This window comes from Melospiza melodia, chromosome 2, assembly GCF_035770615.1.
Source record: "Melospiza melodia melodia isolate bMelMel2 chromosome 2, bMelMel2.pri, whole genome shotgun sequence".
In the NCBI taxonomy this organism is placed as follows: domain Eukaryota; kingdom Metazoa; phylum Chordata; class Aves; order Passeriformes; family Passerellidae; genus Melospiza; species Melospiza melodia.
The window spans coordinates 27,750,485-27,773,198 of NC_086195.1; the positions used below are offsets into that span (position 1 = coordinate 27,750,485).

Consider the following 22,714-nt stretch of genomic DNA (forward strand, 5'->3'; position numbering starts at 1 on the left):
CTTGAATATTTTAAAATTTAGATTTTAAAGAGAAACATTTATTGCAAACTCACATTACTCTTTTGGAAATGGAAAAAAACCCTAATAAACCAAGAACAGAACAAAGGCCACTGAATTCTGCAGTGCTGTAGAGAGATCGGAGACAGGCATTTCTTTAATGTCCCATGTAAAGAATTGGTCTCCCATGCTTGATGGGGCTGTGTCACTACTGGGGAGTTACCTCTGGTCTAAAACTTTTAGCTCATAACTTAAAACTCATGATGTTAAATCCTTCAGTCAAGAACTCAACTGTACTTGCATTAAGCAAATGATGATTTAATGATGTAGACTTTTAGCTGGTAATGACACATTATTCTAGCATAAGTTTGTACTATCACAGCAGTGTGCCCCGTGACAAACCAATAGAAAACAAACTTAAGATTATGAAATTGCACCAATAACTGTGTGAAGTATTTACAATATTAGAGAATGCTGGTTTTTTTTTGGAACCAATATATAAAATTGAATGTAAAAATTTTAGGAGAGAGTTTAGAAGGAGAATACGGGCATTCTTTAGTATAGTCTGTAAATAAATAAAGTAGTATTTGGAAATCGGTGAAATATTCACTGCACCTTTTTATCAGGGCACTGCACCTTTCAAAGGCACTTAAGCATACTGAGAAAAATTAGGTAAATATACTGCCTTGAACACAGCAAAGCATAATTTAACTTCCTAATTTACAGTAATCAAGCTAGTTACTTTACATTTGAGATAATTTTATGCAACATTACTCCAAATTAAGGAAAAGCAAATGATTTGGCTTAGTTGCTTTTGTTGGATTGTGTCTGAAACTAATGGGAAGAGGATTTTTACATGTCACCTTCAAGAAGTCCAAATATATGAGGAAGTAAAAGCTGTAGATTTTTGTTACTTCTGACAGAAGAATTCTTTCTGTCTAAGACATACCTAGAGTCTTATTTTCTTCTAGCCCTTGGTTTAGAAGCTGATTAAGTTTTTCACATACAGGCTTTTATTGCTGACTACAACGTGATAGCAATGACTGTCATAAAAGAAAAATATGCTTTCTAGGGTTTTCTTGTTGTGGAAACATTTATGAGAGTGACATGATCTTCAAAATCAGATAAAGCAAGAGTTAGACTTCTCTGGGCAAAGTGGAAGTGCTGGGCCAATACAAGAACCATGGAAAAGGAATAACATAAAGCATCCTGCCTCAATATAATATCAGTTTATATGGTTATTGGCCCCATAGTGTCATGCAGGTGTTGCTGCTGTAGCTTTGTTGATTTACCTAAGCTGGTTGGTTAGAGTAGGATAAGAAAAGGGTCCAAGGAGTAATTTCAGGCTGAAAACGTCCCTAAAGTTATGTGTGTTGCTGAACTTATGTTTGCTCAATTATTCAAAGACTCATGACACAAAAGAGGAAAGTAGTTCAGGAAAGTTTAGGAAAATGTTTCTTTGATTATCATCCTTACTTTCTATTAACTATTGCGGCCAATTTTGTTGTGTCAGTTCTGGTAATGCCTGCGAACATGTAAGGATGTAGCAAAGGGGCTAAGATATGACAGTTCATATCACAGCTGCCATTCCACAACAGCCACTGCTGTTCTGAGCACACAGCAGAGCAAGACAGTCCGGGAAGGGAAGCCCAACAGAAAATTGTATTTTCCAGGAAAGGACAGTTAGCAAAGTTATCCTGAGCCATTGTAGTTAATCCCACAAGAAGTGGAAATGCTTAATATTTAGGTTCCTGGTAGTTTTTGAAGCATTGCTCCCTAGCACCCATATTTTTAATCCTTTAAGAGCTCTTCATACGTTCTGTGATCATGTGGAAAGCAGCTGACACATCATGCTTGGTAACAATTGCTCAGTTTGGCCCTGCAGTCTTTAACACAATAATATCTTCACTAGAATCTCTAGACTAGCTGCTTCATAGAGAGGAAAATAACATTCTTCTCTCTCTCACAATTCTCAAGGTGGAAAAAGTGGAAGGAAAAAAACAGCTGGAAGTCAAATGAAGACTAAATTACAATAAGCAGCAAAAGACCCCTGAAAATTATGACACCTTTCTGTGGACATTTGTATGCTTTTCATGGAATATGAGGTGCAACCACTGCTTTAATAGAGAATTTCATGGCCAAATGACTCTCATTTCCTTCTATTGCAATACTAAAGATGTTGTACTTCGCTAACCACATTCATGTCCCTATAACCAAAGGAAGATAACATCTATTTATATCCAGAACACAAAATCAGATGCTGAAAAGTCTACATGATAATTTGAATTGTAAAGACACAGCAGGACAGTGGGGAAGGAGCTAGGATGAGAAAAAAAGGAAAAGTGGTGTGCCTCCCAACACTTCTTAGCTTCGTTCAAAGTATAAGAAGTGAAGGGAAACAGGTATGATTCAGAAAAAAAAAAGGAGAAAAGGAAAAAAAGGATTAACTTGAGATTTAGTTTACATTGCTATGTAGTCATCCCTACACACAACCAAGTTCTATTGAAGTAACATATTTTTGCATTTCTTATTATATGTTCTACATCAAACATCCTTCTTCTCTATATTTTAAATGGATTCACTTTAAAATCTTTTTTTATAATTCTAATCTGCATAATGATGTCAGATGAACTCTATCAGAGAATTACTTTACATTTTAAATGAAAAACACAAAGTAGAAAAATGATTAAGGATTGACATCAGCTGGTGGTTCCTTATCTAAAGATTTCTAAAACTGCTGTGGAGTGTCCGTTTTTGTGCATATACCAACTTTATCTCTGCATAAGAAGTAGCAGAAAATAGTGTTCTCTGACGTGGTCTGTCAAATGCTTTATAAAGTTTAACAGAAAGTCCTTGAACTTGTATAATTTTACCTTAGTGCCACATACCTATTAATCTTCTTTACTCATCACAGTAATTCTACCTTTTAAAATCCAATTTTCTTACAAAGCAACATACACTTATTCCTGTAGCTAGTTTCAATAATGCCAAAAGAAGCAGTAAGAGAACTACAACAGCAGCATCCCATTTTCAGTCCATTGCTTCACTTGTTAAATGGCTATGCAAATTTTGTCCTTCAGAGGTCATAAGAACTCAATCAATCAATCAATCAATCAATCACAGTGTTCAATTTTTATTTTTAGCAGTGGCAAAACCTATCTGCAAGCTAATGGGAAATGAATGGCAGTGATCTGGGTTTCTGATTTAAAGAAAGAAGATATTTCAGAATAAGTGTTGCATAGTAGCAGTGCTGACTGTAGAATTTGTCCTTATTTCTGCCTAAGAGCAAATAACACTTGCAATGTATTATGGATACACCACACATTATTTTTCTATATGTTTTCTCCTTTAACATCGGTGAAACATCATTTTGAATGGATATAATAGCACTGAAATATATTCTCACTGAAAACCAAATATACATCAGTATACTTGGCAACTACTGAGATATTTTAGGTGAACATTACTGTTTCCTCTCTAAAATTCATCATTAGGATTCATGAACTAGGACTGCCAGTTATGAGTGGACAGACACACAAGGGAAGGAAAAAAGGTAGGAAGAATTAAATGTGTTTGTATGTGCTTGCAGATTTATCCTTTTTGTATTACAAATAGGTTAAGGGCAAAGAAGACTGAGATAATTTTTCTCTAAGAAGGGACTCTTCACATCTAAGAAAGGAAATACTTAAAAAAATTAATTTGGTTGTACTTGTATTTTAATAAACAAATTATTTTTGAAAGTTTTCATTGGAAAGCGGTGGCAAAAGATAAACCTAACACTTATTATCCTGCCAATGTCATTATATAAATAATGCTTACAAGTATTAATGTATGAGTCATCAAACAAAATGTTTGCTGAAATGCTACCATCTGCACTCCTTGTGAGAATCTCAAGGAAAGTGAATTTTGCAATTACAGTTCTGGATGTTCAGCACCTTTATTTTTCAATGCTGTTAAGAACGATGAAGAACAGCTTTCAAACTTCATTAGCATATTTATTTGTTTGCTTGTTTGTATATGTAATTATAAGCAAAGCATTCCACAAAGGGTGATGAAGGCCAGAAGAAACTGTCACATGATATTCCCCCCCTAAAAATCTATAGATATATTTTTTAAAAAATTAAAAAGATACGTGTGTTCCTGGTGCATAGGGTCTTTTAGGTTCTGAAATGTTCTAATTAGTTCTGAAACCACTGGTGGTCTGCACAAGAGACACACTAGTGCTTATTTAATATGTTCTTGAGAAGAAAGGTTTTCAGACACAGCCTTTGCCACTAACCTCGCACAGGAAGAGGCCCCGCCTGGAAATGGCCTTTATGCATTGAGCAGGGGCACTCTGGTCAGCCAGAGTCACAAAGACCTGTGCAGTGCTGATAGCTGTACCTGCACCTCACACATGTACCTGCATCTCACAGGTGTACCTGCATCTCATGGGTGTGCCTGTACCTCACAGATTTACCTGTACCTCACGGGTGTGCCTGTACCTCACAGGTGTGCCTGTACCTCACAGATTTACCTGTACCTCACGGGTGTGCCTGTACCTCACAGGTGTGCCTGTACCTCACAGGTGTACCTGCATCTCATGGGTGTGCCTGTACCTCACAGGTGTGCCTGTACCTCACAGATTTACCTGTACCTCACGGGTGTGCCTGTACCTCATGGGTGTGCCTGTACCTCACAGGTGTACCTGAATCTCACAGGTGTGCCTGTAGCTCACAGGTGTACCTGTACCTCATGGATGTACTTGCATCTCACAGGTGTGCCTGTACCTCACAAATGTACCTGTACCTCACGAATGTACCTGTACCTCTCAGATGCACCTGTACACAAATTAGCAGGGGATATAACTGAGCCCAAGGAGCCAAACAGCCACAGCACCATTGCCTCATTGGCATGAAATGATTTGCCTGCTGCTGGGACCAGAGGAGACCACAATCTTCCCTGTGGCATTAAATTACTCTGTGAAGATGTCCCCTTCCCTGTCATTTGTCCACTGGCCATTAATTTTTGTGAGTGAGGAGCTGAGCTACTTTTTTATCTCTAACCTAGAGAAAAGCAGGGAATTATAAGATTTGGCTTGCAACTATTCCTGTTGGTATTTGTATAGATGACTTGAATGTAATGAGTTTTGAATGGGCTTTCAATCTATCATAAATTGTCAAAAAAATCTTAACATGCTGCTGTTATTCCTTTTAAACTATTTTGAGTTTACTGTAAATTTAGGGTTTTTGCTGGAAATCCTAAGAGAGTGAAGTGTGTCTGTAACAGGCTTCAGCTGGAAGCAGCAAAGCTGATGAGAAGGTGAAATTCACTACTGTAGTTACATCCTACAGTATGCCACACCTTACATGCTAGCGGTTTTAAACTGGCACACATGAAACACAGAGGAGAAAATTTATGCACCTTTCAAGAGTGTTTTTTACCACCTTGATCTATGTTTTTTACTATCTTGATCTATGTTAAATACCTTCAGACATGGATATCCTCAGATTAACTCGAGGCATTAGGCTGCTATAATTGGAATTGTAGATTAATCACAGGACTAACTCTTTAGCAGAGCTTTCTGAGCAGATTCCTATTTTGAGAAAACGGAAGCCTACATGTGAAAAATGCATCTTATGCTGAGAAGACTGCAGTAAATTACTCAAGTTTTCCATATTGGGTTTCTCTATATTTAGATCAACTGTAAACTAGTCCCTAAACTATATGATTTTTATAATCTTCAGCAATAGAAGTCATAACAATTTTAAACTGTAAAAGTCCACTATTAAACCATGGTTAGAGCAGGAAAAAAATCAGGTCATATATCTATAAAAAGTCTATAAAAGCTGGGGGAAGCATGGGAGGAAGTTCAAATTTGCCAACCACCTATTTATAACAGCACTTTTGTATGAAGAATACTTTTAAGACAAAGGAAATAATTTCTATCAAGAAGTTTTGTATACTCCGCCAGTCACTGGGAAAGTGACCCCTTGATTAGGAAGCAAAAACCAGAAAAGAATGTTATTGGGACGTTAGGAGACACAAGACAGATTATGGATTTTGGACCTGGTTAACACAAGAGATTTGATAACAGAGTGCTTTGGCAAAAGCAAAAAGAACTTTGAAAATTAGACCTAGATCGCAAGAAGATTCAATCTGACAGGTTTACTGGGGAAAGAAAATCTCATTAAACTCTGCAAGCAAGAGATGTTGTTATATGCATACGTTTGTGTATGTGATTTTAACCTAATCACTGTAGTACACATTTCTAGTCTCCCTGAAATGGCACATAAGCTTTTGTATCCCACAATAAAATCAAACTCTGATCACCGTCAGAATTCTGGTCACCGAGTCAGTCTCCCCGTCTCTCTCCATCGCTGACAGAATGTGGCAGAAAAGGAAGGAAAATTTTGATCTTAACACCACAGAAGCCGTTAAAGTACCGAAGGAACTGAATGCAGGCAAAAATGACCAAATTATTTCTGAATTTGTGCATCATGCACTTACATCCAATAACTTCTGTGTCTTGAAGATGAATGATTCTCATCTGTTTAATATAGCACAGTGCCTAAATGTTCTGACATAATGTCACAGACCCCTTATTTTTGTACAATAACAGCTGCCATTTCAGAGCCCACATTGTGATACCCCCAGTCAGCCACCCGTTGACCGCTCTTCATGCATCTATACTTAACTAAAACCTTTCCAGGATGAAATCCTACATTTTTGCCAAAAATCCTGGGGCAGAGAAAAATCTGTAGAAAACTTATAGGACAAAAAGCAAGTATATAGAATAAAGAGATCCTCTTATTTTACCTCATCAACAACATACAACATTCCGTTCTTCCTGCCCTAAGAAGCTGGCTGTTGCCACATATTTCTCAGCTTAATCACATAAAAAACATCACAGCTGTGTATTTGAAAAGCATTTGATCAATGCTTCTTGTTTCTAAAAGTATTCCTTAAACCTAGTGGCGATTCATCATGGTAATAAATAACAAATTTATGAAAACAGAGTGCTTTTAACAATGCTAGAAAAAGAAAAGTAATACAATCATTATACTGAATAGAAATTAAAATACAGCAAATCTGTAAAGCTCTGTAAAAAATTGCCATGGGCACAGGATATAAATCTTGCATCTTAAATTGCTCCTTTTCATTTTTTTCTGAATAAAAATATATATTGGTCTCAAATATGCCAGTTTTAGTTTCGTTTGCCTGACATCCTTCCCTAGCAAGGTGGATCCTCTCAATATCTAACATACCTTTACAAATACTCACAGGCTATAGATCAGCATAGATTTCTGAGCTTTGTTGCACTTTAGCTTGATTCTCAGCTGCTTTACTGTTTAATACCTATTTCTCTACTCTGTTTTCTGGGGGTTTATTTCCTCATTTTTCTTTTTGCTTGGAGACTGATCTACAGGTTGGGATGTCCTTGCTCTACAACTCCACATTATGTGGAAAGCTGAAATTTTTAGAAAAACTAGTTATGAAACACCTGAAAAGAAAGAATATCTGTAGGCACTGGTAGAGGTGCTACACTAAGACACCATCTGGACACACATGACCTTCTCTGGTGAAGGGACTGCATTCCAACCTACCCAATTTGTGTAATCAAACAGGACACCCCTCAGTGGTCTGGTATATGTGACCCCTAGAATTACAAAATACAGACAGGGGAGAAGACAGCAGGGGGGAATGCTTTCTCCTGTGGTGACTATGCAGCCATACCCCACAGTCCCCCAGGGATGTGCTCCTGAAGGGTGTGATGGTCAGCAAAAGGACAGGTGATGAACTAGTTTTCCTGAAAGACTGAATTCCTGGTCATTACTCTGGTCATTACCCCATTCTTTAGCCCATATTGATCATGGCACATCTGAGGAAGACAAGGATGAAGACAAAAGTTCAGAAAGCTGTAGCAAGAAAGTTGGCAGTAAAAGAGGGAGTTCAGTGACACAGATGAGGCAGCTGAGATCTTTCAGGACAGTGATCCTGCCGTGCTCAAAATGCAGTGTGTTCTCCAGCTGTCAGTCCTGGTGCAGTTTTCATGCCTCTGTTTTTGACACCATACACACCTCCTGTCTACATTTAAAATGCGTGTTATGTCCCCCCAAGCATCTGTCCTCCCTCTACTTCTCATAAAAGCAGTTGTTTTAGTGTCTGGCAGTTTATTTAACAACTTTGTGTACAAGGGATGACAGCCTGTGCAAGTGACACAACTCTGCAACACCAAACAGAGTAGCAGCAATTAGCAGATTATTCCTATTTTAGGTGTCTTTGGCCACTGCGACAGCAAAGGGTGAGCAAGTGCTCTTTCTCTAACCTGCTTTGATTCCATTCTCCTCACTTTTACATTAATCTAGACATCTCAACAAATATGAAGGTTTCACAGTACTGCAGAGCATGCGCCCCAGGCCACTCAGCATCACAATGAGTGGAGGGCTCAAGGTGGCCAGCTCCAGGACCTTACAAACATGAGGCAATGCTCAAGACAGACCCAGAAAGGGGTGCTACACAGAAGTACCAGATGACCGTGTCTTCAGCCTTGTCTGTACTACTAAGGAAACTTTACCTTGTCTGTCTGGGAGCCAGCTACATTGCAGAGAGCTGACTGCAATCATAAGCAGTTATTGCAGCAGAAAAGAGGGTAAATTAGCAGTACAGCCTGGAGAAACTTCTGAACCACTTCAGAACCTCTTGTAGTCACAAGACCAAACATTGAGTGTGAACTCCTCATCTGAGTTGTTTTCACCTCTGCCACACATTCAATATAGTACTCTGAGAAAATCCATTTAAATCTATTTATATACACTGCACTTCAGTTATGTGCAGACCATATTTCCCCCTTGTCTAACATTGTTGTAAGAACTTATTAACTTTGAGCACATCAATGTTTTCATATGCTTATATACAAGCACAGGATAAGCAATAAATACAAAAATAATTTGTATTTGTAATTTCCAGTGATCTGGAAATTACCTCTCTTTTTAAGAATGGTTTCCTGAAATTTTTTAAGTGTCCCCAGAAAGTACTAACGAAGTCCTAATCCAAATCCTCAAAGCACAGTCTCACTTTTTCTCTTCTAGTGCACCTTAATGGCAACCCTGTCCACAAGAGCAGTTTTGGGAGGATAGCACAAAAAAGAGCCTGCAGACTACAACTCACAAACAAAGCAATAGTATGAGATTAAAAAAAAAACAAACAAACAAAAAGAAAAGAAGGTTTACCTGGTTCAGATCAAAGATATCAAACACTCGTTTAATGTATAGGTCTCCCTGTGGATCCAGCCCTTGAAGATCCAAAAGTTTCTTGAATTCATGCAGACTAAGCAGCCCAGATGGACATTCTCTCATAAATTTGCTGTAATAATGGTGCATCTGTGCAGGGGGATCTGGTACAGATTCTTGGGCACCCATGTTGTTACACAGGGAGTATCCCTTTTTGTCTGTTCACATTTGTATCTCCCAGGTTCAAAGTCTTGCTCATGACCACAGCTCAGGTTAATATGGCTTTTAAATGGCTACGTTAAACATCTTACAGCATAAGTTTCTATTTTTATGTAGTGCCTATCTCCACTCATGAGATTACCTTTAATGCCCAAGTCTAAAATAGATGGGATTTCAAATTGTGGCAAAGAGCACCATGGTCAAATTATAGTTCACCATGCTTCCACTGACTACAAACATGCCTGTTATTAAAAAAATAAAGAGGATATTATAAAAGTGATTTTGAATTATGTGCAAACCATTAACAACACACAAGAGTCTAATTCTGGAATAGTTGTAAGGAATATCTGTAATTTTAGCTGCAAATAAGGATGGAAAAGTTGAGAGTGCAAACAGCAATACCTGTAATTACATCCTCTTTGCTGTAAGTGGATTAAGCCTTTCTAAAAATTGAGCCCTTTGGATTCCTCCTTGATGTACCTTTTATCATAAATATGCTGTGTGGGATCTTGTATCTGTGTGCAAACCATATCCTATTTCTTCCCTCTCAGCGTGGGTTTCCAGACGTGGTTTTGGTCAGCAGCCTTGTAACAGAATTTGAGTGGAAGAGGAATGTTTTATAGTATCTTCCTTAACAGGAATCAACTTAGTCTGGTAAGAAAATTAACAATATGTTTGCTCTTGTTCAGTGCTGTAGTCCTGCTTTTTATTTTACAGCTTTAAGGAGCTGAATTCCTTCTTCCTCCATAGGCTCAGGGAAGCGGTTAGGTATCAGTAATACTTCTGTACTGATTAGCTTTTACACAAGGAGATGAGCAGCTCAAGGGTGTTATTATAGGACAAAGAAATGAGGAGTATAAATAACGATGTAAATATATAGGATGTTAGTGATACAGAAACAAGACACTGCCACTCATCCTTTTCATTTATAATCAGGGGAGTTTAAGAGCACAGTCCACAGTGAGGTGGTGAATGCCCATGAAAAAGGGCAACCATCCTCCAGTCGGAATTCAGTCAGAGAACAATCAATATTACAGGATCAGGTCAGTTTTTGAGAAGGACTCCCATACTCCTAACGGTCTGTGCTTCAGCTCTCTCCACAAGGACATCAACAAGTTTATTATCATATACTTCAAAATATGGTATTTGAGTGAGAAACCTTGGACACTTCTCAGGTGCCAATGAACCTCTGAAGACCAAACAGAAAGATACAGACATTGCTATCACTTTAGCCCAAACTGGTTCAATAGGCAAAGAACATAGAGCAAAGTGGATAGTCAGTGTGTTGCCTTTCCTGCAGAGACCACATCCCAGCCCCGGACCTGCTGTGTGATCCCAGTGAGTAAGAGAGAATGGGAATACACATCCTGTGTAGGCATTTCATCTGCAGGTGTGTGCTGGATACAACACTGAGAGTGAATGAAGGGGATGCAAGGACAAGGGAGGTGAAAGGAAAGCAGACCAACCTCTTGGGGATGGACCATCTGATGACAATTCTGAACTTTCTTCTTCAGCCATCCTGCCCTGCTCTTAAAGAAAGGACCAGTGATTGTGTCAAACAGCAAAGACAGGTATTGTGTGTTAACCTCAAGTGGCAACTGAGTACTGTAGGAAGCTGTGCTCTCACTCTCACCCCACCCTGCCCCTGGTGGGATGGAGAGAAGAGTAGGAAAAAACCTGGTAGAACTAGTGAGTTTAGATAGGAATAGTTTATTAATTGAAATAAAATAATATAGTAACTAATAATAATAATAATGCAGGAGAGGAATAAGACCCAAGACAAACCAGTGGTGTACACTACATTACTCACCAACCTCTAAGAGATGCCCAGTCCATCCCTGAGCAGCAATTGGCCCTTCCCAGCTCCCCTTGGTTTATATATTTAGCATGACATTCCATGGTATGGAGTATCACCCAAACTTTGGCCAGCTTGGGTCAGCTGTCTTGGCTGTGATCCCTCCCAGCTTCTTATGCACCTCCTCAATGGCAGAGCATGAGACACTGAAAAGTCCTTGACTTAGGATAAACACTACACAACAACAACCAAAGCATCAGTGTGTTATCAATATTACTCCTACTAAATCAAAAATACAGTATTGTACCAGATACTAGAAAGGAAATTAACTCTATCCCAGATGAAACCAAGACAACAGAGTGTCAGGAACAAGACAAGCAGGCTGAAAATAAGAAGTATCCATCAATAAGTCACCCAGTGCTAGTCATCCTTCCTCTTTTTTCTCTTTCTCCTGGGCAATAACAGTTCCCTTCCATATCTTCACATGATCTTGTACAGACACTGGTCACTGGATTTCATTCTAGGCACAGGAAACTTGGGAGTTGCTCACACATACTGATCCCTCTACCCTTCCTCCTCTCTTCTCCTCCTGAAAAAATCATACATTACTTCTGTTTGTTGCTTCCAAATAGCAAGTCTTGGGCAAGTGTGCCCACAGTGATTGAGGCACATGAGAAACTACTGCACTGCCTTAAAGAAAGGCCTTAGAAGTCCAACTTTGTGTTAGTCTGGCAAAAGACTTACAAGAGAATGCTAAGTCAAGGTTGGAATGCTTTTAAAATAATACCTTTTTACAGAATCCCTTTAGCTTAATAGGAATAACTAAAACACCTGTAAAGACAGCAAAAATGCCTGGGTAAAAAATAATCTGATTTACAGTTCAGTCTCACAGCATCCCTCACCTCTAGCAGGGGACTAGAACGGTATCATTTGGTAAATATAACATTTGACATAAAAAGAAAGGTGAGTTTTATGGGGCACAAAAAGACAAAAATTTATAACCGTCTGCATAGTCTGACGGCACTTAATGAGCTACAGACAAAGCATGTGCTGAGACAGTAGAAATTCTATAGAAATCATCTGTTCCAGAAGCCAAGGGCATTGGAGCATTTCTATTTATAAATAAAAATAGAAAATTGATAACAATGTGGAGCCAAACAGAATAAATTAATATAGCAAAGACATATCAAGGAATGCTGAAACAATGGGTGTAGAGACTACTTTGTGTATAGAAAACACAGTGAAACAATTCCTGATGAGCTGTCTGTACCAAACAAAGCTGATTCTTAAAGGTGAAGATCAAATTACAGAATCTATTGAGATGCCAAGAACCTTTCTGAAACCTGTACAATATCCTGGGAATAAAAAAAACATATAAACAGACAAAAGTGGGACTACACACTTACACTGAAAATGCTAGTTCCACAATAAAGATTTTTGGTTCAAGGACAATCAATGCAGCAACATGGGCACACAGAAAATGCACAATGGAGGTAAAGCAAAACTGTCTCTGTAGGGAACCATGAGAAAAAAAGATCAGATTCCTTAGTTCTGCTCTGAAAATGGTTTACAAGTTCTTAGTTTTAGAAGGGACCATGTAATTTAGATTTCTTTACAAGTGAAAAAAGGTAGTTTTTTGACAGAGGTTGAAAATAAGAGGTTGAGCCTTTAAAAATAAAAACCCACATCACAAAGAGAGAAATGGCAGATTTGTCTTTACAAACAAGCTGTGGGTCTGCTGGTAGGTAAAACTAGCAATGGGAGACAAAAGAAACAGTGGGAAGGATTCCACTGATTGATGAATGGAAAAAGATACTTGCTTTTACAAATAAACTTTAGGGTTGCTGATAAATTAAATTGGACATTGAAAGATGAAAGAAACAATAGGGAAACCCCCTAAATTCTGTAAGAATTAAAAATTAAAAGGGAGGGTTATACGTTAGAGAGAAATCTTGGGTATCAGGTGTTTTGGGAAGTCTGAGCCTCTCAAGTAACTCAGCCAATGGGAAAGAGGAAAGGGAAACGTGGCTGGGAAATCAGCATAAAAAGTGAGGCTGCATCCTTCAAAAATTTGAGAGACCCCAGGGGAATGCCCCATGACTTCTGTCTTTATTTGAATAAAGTAAAAGGACTCCTCTGTCTCCTTTTTGGACACAAGCCTCTGATGTTTGTGGATTAATTTTTCCTAACAACAACAAAACAAGACTTCCCAGCAGGGTGATCAAGAACTAACTTGAAATATAAAAAAAAGCAGAAAACTAAAATAATAAAGATGACCTTCTCTTTCTCTTGGGTATTGTGAAAACAGTGATACCTTGGCAGTAGGCAGATTTTCTTCCCCCTATCCTGCCATGTCCCTCTAGTACCTTCCAGCTCCCCATAGGCATGTGTCCACTCATCATCTGTAGCCAGCTTCAGAGTCCCTTTATGTCTCTTAAGGTAGATGCAACCAACCTGCCAGCTCAAGCAGATCTGGTTGAGGTGTTTTCAGAGACTACCTAGACAGCCCAAATGGACAAGACATAAAATTTTGGAAGAGAAGGCTATTCTCCCAGAAGAGCTGAAATGACCTATCCTAGTCAGAAAATTTACCTCTGAAGGCTTTCACTGTCAAGGGTTTTTTCTTTTTTTGTTGTTTGCTTTTTTTGATTTTTAAGATCCAAACTACTAGGACCCAGCCATCACCATCTTCTCCCTATGGAGAAGAAACTCTACAGTTTTCTTACAATTTGAATCAGCATTTAGCTTCTAAAAGCTTCTTCCGCATTTCTTCTATGCATGATACAAGGAGGATGACCAAGCTGACCTTTTCTCTTTTATCTTCATCAGAATGTAGCTTGCTTTTAAGGGCTGTACTTCTCTCCTTTATAAACCAGAAAGATTTTGCCCCAATGAGACAAATTTCTAGTAGAACACAACCCCCTAGCCTGAGGTAAGAGGACTCACAAATCCTTACAAACTTGAGAGTGGGGATGGGGAAAAGACAGGTCATTGCTGCTTTCTGTGGCGTTTAAACCCTGGCACCATTGTGGGACACACAATTGCTGAATTATTCTCTCATTGAGAACACTGGTCATGCACTGGCCCAACTTCGCTAGTTCACAGCCACATTACTTGTATGCTTCCTACCATAGCTGCACAAACAATTAACTCCTTGAGTTTTTGTATAGCTTTAAAACTGATAAAGAAGGCAGTGACCATTAAAGCAATACATCTGTAAGAGCCTATTAGATCTGATTTCTTTTTGTAGTACTGCTTCATTATTGCTGACATGGAGATTAGGATTATAGCTCAGTGAAACATATCTTGGTGATGAGAAAGTCAACTGTGCTTATCTTAGTTGTGCAGAGCCCAGTCTAAGAGGGGTTTTTTGGTCATTAAACCAGATACAGATGTAATTTTGTGGGTGTTGTTAGCCACACATGCTACAGTGTGCCTGTACCTATAAATAACCAGCCAACCGAGCATAATGAAATAACAAGTCTTACCCTTTCCACAGAAGCATTTGTAGTGCCGTTCCTTTAGTTTCAATGATTATGGGAAGTGCTCTGAGATCCCAATTTTACATTTTCCATTTTTTAGTTCATAAGTTACAATGAAGACCCACTGCTGAAGCTGTTATTTTCATCAAAGTTTCTAGCAGCCGAAGAGGTGCATCATCCTTTGTCAGGAGAATAAGTCAGGAATACTTTCTTTTAATAGCTATTGTGAATTCATTGGTTTTCCTAAACTCACTTGTAAAGAATTATTTCCAGGGATCTGCAAGTGGGTCTAACAATGCCTGCTATTGCTAACCTGCTGCTTTTCAGTGGTCTTATTAGAAATTAAGCAAAAGAGTCCTCACATCCAGGGAAAATCTGAGAGGCCAATGAAATGTCCTGGCTCCAACTGGGACAACTAAGAAGAAAAAAATCATGGAACTTTTCCATGCTGATGAAACAGATGGGAGATCTCCAGAAATCTTCATGTTAATGGTAATAGATCCAAACACACTCTCACCCTCAACAATGTTTTGATGCCACAGGCTGTTTTTGTGAAGGCTTTCAACTTAGACAAATTGTATTCTTCCAGTTAATAATGCTACATATAGATCCTTAAACAACTCTAAATCCTGGTTTCCTGTTTTCCTCTGCCTACACAGCACGGCTATATGCAAGAAATTTGAATTTTATATTTAAATTTTTTTCTTTATAGCAATAGAATCCCCTGAGTTAAGCATTTTGGAAAAAGGAAAGCCAAGCCAATAGAGTCATCAGCAAACATCTAATTCAGAGACGAGGCTGTATTCCCTAATTAGGGGCCGTTGTTTTGACTGGGGACGTTTTCCTTCCGGCTGTCTGAAGCTTTTTCCCGCAATGAGCAGATGCTGAGCCACTGGCACCTCCTAGTGGCCCGGGCTCGCAAGACAAGCGCTCGTGTTCTTGCTGAAGAGCGCCCTGGCATTTCTGGGCTCAGTAATCCCTGTTCCAGCGCTTTTCTGGGACACTGGAGAGGCTTTGTGGAGAGACAACTCCAGGGGCTGGATCCTGAGGCTGCCACTGCCAGCCCTCTCTCACTGCAGTAAGCTAACAACCACATTTATTCCTGCGTGTTGTTTCTCTCCAACTATCAGCCTCTTTCTGATGGAGAATGAATCTCTGGTTAAGATTTTAACAATCTTTTCAACACTTTTTCTCCCTAGCTGGCATTTCAGTTCTGCAAGGGTTTCAATTAATGTACAAAGAAGGGGTGAGGCACTATTTCCTCCTTCCACTCCTTGAACATTTATTCCCAATCTCTTTATACTTGCGCCTTGATTTTGTAAATTTTACTTTTTTTTACATTTCACTTGTTTCTTCCCTCCCCTCAAAAGCTGTTATCTACTTATTCCTGTTTATTCCTGGGGTTTTTTTGACTGCACTTATAAATTCTTTCCATTTATCTTCTTGAAGTAAAAAAATCTTTCTGATCTATGCAAAAATTGGAGTCTGCCTTCCTTCCACCACCTAGCTTTAAAAGCTGTTTTTTATAAGAGGTGAATAGGGAAGTAAAACAGCTGCATAAGTCTTTTACAAGCTTTCTAAATAAGAATAAAAATGTAATGATAAAATAAAGAAGAAAACCAGAAAAGGTTCATTGTAACTGTCTGAAAATGCAGCTCTGAACAGAATTTACTTTAGAAATAGTAGGAAAAATAATTTTGAAAAAGGAGCATGAAAACAAAAATATTCACACAACCTACCAGTAGTGAAAGGGGAAAACCTGAGAGTTTTAAGGCTCTCATCCATCCCCACCCACAAGGAAACAAACTCGTTTAGGAGATTTTTTAAGAGCTTGTCAATAGGTGGGTCCTTATCTTTGTCTGGAGTGACCTTGGCATGTTCTCAGGGGCTTCTGCAGGGACTCTCTTGAAGACAAAACATTTATGCTTATGTTGTATAAGAGCTTGTGTCAGGTTTGCAGCCTTGGTACTCTTGCTAGATTTGAAATAGACAATACACCATCATTAGCATCGGGAAAAAATGTTCAGATCTCACAGAAATGTCTCGCAGAAAACATCAGGTTATTTAAATACAAACATAGGTGAAGCTCACATGACAGTACCTGAAGGGTATAAATCAAAGCTAGTGAAATTTGGGAAGGGAACTTATTACAGAAAACAGATTCTTCATGGCTGTCCAATTAAAAGTACATACTTTGATTTAACATCCCATCTAAACCAAGCATGGTATAAGTAGTTTTCCTAATATAATCCTAAGGTTAAAAACAACTAGCAACATGTCTTTATGTATATAATTCTGAAACAGCAAGGGCATGGAGAGACACTAAAAAGTAATCATATTACTTCATTTGTATAATCCACTTAACACACATGTTCTGTTCACAGGCTTAGTGATGGGTTTTCAGTTAATTAAGTGATAGAAATTTTAACATTTAAAGCATAGCACTTTTGTTATCATAGAAACTGGAAGCTGACAGAGTCATCTTCAGCAATTTCAGGTTCAGGGAGAAGCTTGCCTGCACATAAGTTTGTTGTTTGCTTGGAATCTCACTTCCTCAAATCTAAATGCATGCATGCTGCAAGAAATTTCATCTAAAATTCTTTTCCTCATCCACTAATGTCATAGATCTGACAGTGATTTTTACCACCATGGCAGCAGAGAAAATTTGATCCTCGATGAGAGAAAATTAATATGCAGAATTCAGGGCAGAGTGTGTTTGTTTGGAGGGGACAGGGTGAAGAAAGCAAAAGAAAACTAATGGTGCAATTTTCAATGTCAAAATAAAATGGCATTATGGCTTTTTACATCTGTATGTGTTATGCCACTTCGGAACCTTGATTTACATGTAGGATTTTTTTATAAAGTGATTAAAAAAATAATCTGTTAAGCAAGACTTAGTTCCCACTGACTCAGGTAAGTTGTTTTTCCCTTGATGTATGAGGCAGGGCAGAGAGACTTGGTTCATCTAACTTGGAAAGAGCTGAGTCATCTTGAAGATTCTTTGTCTGTGCTAAGCATGGAAAGGAGTCTTGAGCTGGACTTCTGCATTAAGACCAGAATCCAGAAGACAAATTCTTTTCCATTGTACTCTGCCTGAGCCATGCTCTCTTTAGAAATGTTGATGCAGTCGGAATGACCAAAAATACTGAGGATACTGTTACTGAGAAAGCCATGCCAACCCATGGAACTCACACATGCATTTCTCTGGGCAAGCTGGTATGAGCAGAGCTCATTCTGCTTGTTATGTGAAGCAGTCCCCTAAGCCAGCCTGAAGCCCCACAGAATGACTTCACAGAAAACATAAATTCCAGCAGATAAATATACACATCGTGTCTAACTAAACAGATGCAGTGTAAATGCCGAAGAAGAAACTTATGAAATCCTGGCACGTTGTTTGAGAGATCCTGGTTCTCGTTTGCCACACGGTTTTCAATGAGGCATTCACAAGACTGTATTCAAGGCAAGAGAAGAATAAAACTGAGCTACAGCTTTTCTAGATACTATGTGTTGTATCTGAATAATGTAGGTATACTCTTGCCATTTAATAAAAAATAGACCTTTTAATTAGTATTTAAAGGAAGAACATAAAACATTATAATAAAATATTCTGGTTCACTTGATTCATTTTCGTAAGTGTTTAAGCCTTTCCAACTACTAAATTATACAAATAGATTGGGCAGGGATTAAAACTTGCCAGACGTTTTTCTGGGAATGGAAGCCCCATTCTTCATCTTATTTCCATCTCCAAATGGATACAGACTATACAATCTTATTTAACTGACAATTCTAAATGTGCCATTCCTGTTCTGTCTTCTAAATAACTTTGTCTGGTCCTATTGCTGCAGCTGAGCAACAGCTCAATTAAGAAAGCACACAATAAAATCTATTCCTCAGATTAGTAGTAGCTAGTAGAGGACTGTTACAGCATCTTGCAGAACAGGAAATGAACATCAGATATTTAGTGGGAGCACATTATTAAATAATGAGGTTTTAAGCCTAGCAAAAGGAGTTTTACAGCAGATTTTATGAAGCCCTAAAGGCCAAATCATTGTTAAATTTCATTAAAATGGGGAGAAGAGTTCCAAACTGATAAAAAATGGAAGCATCTTTTTCTGTCTAACATGGTATATTAATTAAAAAAAAACAAACCCTTCTGGGAATAGCAAAACAAAAGGCTTGACCCATACAAACTATGTTTTTTGTCTCCTAAAACACCAAACGCTGGTACCCCAGCTCCATCCTGTATTTTCTCTAGGCAAAAGAAAACGAGTGCCTGATCATTTTGTCAGCCAACTGTTGCCTTAAACAATGAATAAAAGCTTAATTCTGCACAAATGAGGCATTCATTCTGGGTGTGTCCCTGCTACCCAGCTGCCAAATTTTATGAAAACATTGGGAAATGATTAACTGAAATGCCTACTCTTTGAAATTTGCTGGAAATATACCAATTGATTAAAAAATTCTGGGGATATCAGAGAAAGGGATGAGAGATTGATTGGTAGCAGGAGTCTAACTGATCTCTATATAACTTGAGAAGTTTAAGGCATACATCTCAATATTCCTCAGATGACTTGAGCAAACTGCTCCATGGGTAATAAGCTAGTTGTAGTGGGAGAAAGGCATGTAGGAACTTCTAAAATATCAACACCACCAAAAAGATGTTCCCCCATAAAATAAAACGCCAAAATCCCCAACACCCAAAGTTCCCCACACTTTTCAAGATCACTGAAGTGTCAAGGGGTTTTTGCAGTGCAAAAATGCTTAAACATTAATGCTTAAACAAACTGGAAATGCTCAAACAACCTAAACTGGAAAAGCTCTTAGGTGAGCTCAGACACCGTCCATGTGTGCTGTCCAGAAACGTTAGCATTCATAAAGCTTTTCTGGAAAACTTAAGGCATCAAAATTTTAATTTTTTTAATTCAAAAGGGCACAGCAAATTAACAATTTCTGCCAGTCAGGAAAACTGGAAGTTTGCTCATTATCTGTAATTAGCACATTTATTGAGGTAGGTGATACTACTTAATCAAATTTCAGTATGTTTAACCATCTGGTAATTGGCAGTGGGAAGACCCTTCATTTTATAGGAAGAGTCCTTGAGGATTATGGAAGAAAGAATTACATAATTCCAAAAAAGCAAGCTGAATTGCAAGTGGAGATGTGTATGGACACACAAGAAAACCGTGTAATAGAGGCACTGTTGCATGTAAAAACACACAAGGTACCTTATGCTCTCAGCATTTTCTGAAACAAGTATAATTAATTACGTAATTCTGTATCTCTGAACTCATTGAGATAAAAAATGTGGGTAGAGAACATTAATGCTTTATTTTTTTTAAATATTTTTTATACCAAGATGGGGTGGTATGTTCTATTAGCTGAAAGCTTAGTTTGTATTATTGACAATTCAGCCTAAACCTAATTTCTGTGACTCCTTCAGGGATTACAGATTACTCTTCACTCCTTTTGTCACATTTGGTAGAAAGTGTTACTATGGCTTAAGGGTTAAATAACTCTGGGTGAGTCTCGTGGCCAGGAGGAACCTGTATGAAGGCTGCCATGGAATAACATAAGACAGCAATGCATCTAACAGCTGCTGGACAGATCCTTAGCAGGACCTAGGATGTCAAGCATTAAAACTGGGATGATGGATCAAAACTAAACAGATGTGTCTTTGGAAAAGGGGGATTGACTGAAACCGAATTAGGCCACAGAAGGTGTTCAGAATGAATCCCGTGACAGAAGGAATCTTGTTGTGTCTGTGTTGCATAAACTGAAAACATTAATACCTATGGATCCAGCTGAACACTCACTGCCTTAGAAAGATTTTTCAAGCAGCTATATAAATAAAAAATTCAATTATTAATGCACACTGAAAATAATGACAAAAATCTAGTTTTCAAAGACGAGAAACCATTAGCATGTATTAGAATGACTGTATGAAACTTTCAAATTGGCTAAATGTACTGGGAACAAAGCATTCAACATTGTCTGCCAGCCATTCTTGGTTATCTGCTTGGAGTTTTCTATTGAATTGCTTCCATTACCTCTGAGTAGGGAGTGTGCAGCTCCCTGAGACACGTCTCTGAGTGCATCAAATGATACAGCCACAATAAAGCCCAGAAGTCAAAAATGAATTCTTACCTTATTCATGTCAAATGTGTGAAATACTTGTTCAACATAGTTGTTAGCTTCAGGAGTAAGTCCATGTAGATCTAGGACATGTTTAAATTCATGCAGGCAAAGCTGTCCAGATGGGCATTCCTTCATAAACTTTGTGTACCAGTGATGAATTTCCATAGCATTAATGTCATCTGCTGATCCAGCAGCACCCATTGCATCAAACATACCAGGTAATCTTTTTCAGTATTAATTCATCCAAATGTTGATTCTTCCTTCCCAACAATGATAATTCAAACACCAACTCTGCCTTTGAGAGCTACTTTAAACCTCTTACAGATCACTACCAAGATAGACTAAGTAAATATAGCACCCTAGAAAGATTACTGGCACCCGGTTTTAGTACCCTGTGGTTTTAGCAGCTAATTAGAGTCTTTGTGCACAGTCAGTCTGCAGAGCCTCAGATGAACTGATTATACCAGTTCTCATCTTGTACTGGCATCTGTGGTGCTAAAGGTGTTTAAACTGGATGAATATTGAAAAAGCAACATGCAGGAACTTTGAGGGTAGTTTCTAAACCTTCATTTTTACAATTTATAAAGTTTTAACAAAAACTTAGAACCATTTTAATACTTGTATGCATTTTGTGCAGCTGCCTTGGAGCTTGTATACATTTGTGCAGCTGACTTTTCACTTTTATTATTTCTGTATATATGGTGATCCAAATCTTACCTTACCTTACAGGTCAAAACTGCAACACAATTTGACTTGGATAACCTGAAAAAACTAAAAGTAGCTGTACACTAAGCACAAGAAGCTTGTTGTCTTTAGACAGCAGTTTTACTAGAAGCTGAGTCTCCTGTGAGCCAATGTTGTCTTGAAAATTGCTTCCCCACTGCCATTGCTCTTTCAGTCCCATCCTTTCCCTTCCCTTAGGCCAGCACAAGAGTTTGTGGTTGCACTTGGGGACAAGTCTTAGAACAGATCCATGGAAAAGCTTGCAATAAGATTGAATACCAATAAATATAGTTAGCTTTAGAAAACATTCCCTACATTTTTGCATTGCCTGGTGTCACAATAGTGGGTTTTACAAGAGAACAGAAAAAGTGAAGGTGGAAAAGGGTGGCCAGCAGTATGGGGGGTGCAGGACTGCTGCTTCTGCTGCTTCAAAGTTGTTTGTGGAAACCTGTAGTGTCATAACGGCTGTGCTGTATTGCAGTACATAGCAATGTACAGGTTTACAGCATTTAAGCCCTACAGCAGATACTATGGCATACAGTAGTTTTAAACTAAACCGGTGGAACGTAAAAATACAGCTGTTACACCTAAGGCTGCTGCCCAGGTGGTGGTCTCACCAGCGGCCCTGCAGTGATGTCTCACCTGAGTACTGAGCACACTCGAGCAGCTTTGCTCTGGAGAGCAGGGCACAGTCCCATGGCCCTCAAGCGCTGTGCAGCTGCATGAGATCAATCTTCCTCTGGCCAAGGCCCCTGCCTGCTCAGCTGCAAAAGCAGCGTCACCAGTCAGGAGAGACAAATTTGGTCTCAAGACAGCGAAGGAGCTGAATGCTACTGTTGGACATATCCTGAGTGCTGGTTTTCAGGTGCCAGGAGTGATGAGCATTGTGGGGGTGCCTCCATGGGGTGTGCACTGGTGGCAGAGCCAGCTGGGCAGGCTGCCTCTGATACATAAGGAATAGGGCCACGGCATGCAGGTTCGTGTGGTCCTCCAGTATTTTTAGGCAAATAAAGAGCTGTGATGTTCTACTCATATAAGATCAGAACTGCAAAATATTTTTCAGAAACAGGTACCAGCCTTCAGTGTAAAAGGGCAACAAGCTGGGCTGTTGCTGGAACAAACTTTCAGCACGAATTTGCTCCTACGTTGCA

General features: G+C 38.7%; 1 protein-coding gene across 1 annotated transcript in view; it reads right to left on the bottom strand.

Moving 5' to 3' along the window:
- The window catches only part of GUCA1C (guanylate cyclase activator 1C), a 37,287-nt gene extending 16,234 nt beyond the window's left edge, over positions 1–21,053 (bottom strand). Inside the window, exon 1 of the mRNA XM_063150402.1 lies at positions 20,850–21,053. Coding sequence (XP_063006472.1) covers positions 20,850–21,053 — 204 coding nt within the window. The remainder of the gene's footprint in view (positions 1–20,849) is intronic.
- Positions 21,054–22,714: the final 1,661 nt, after the last annotated feature.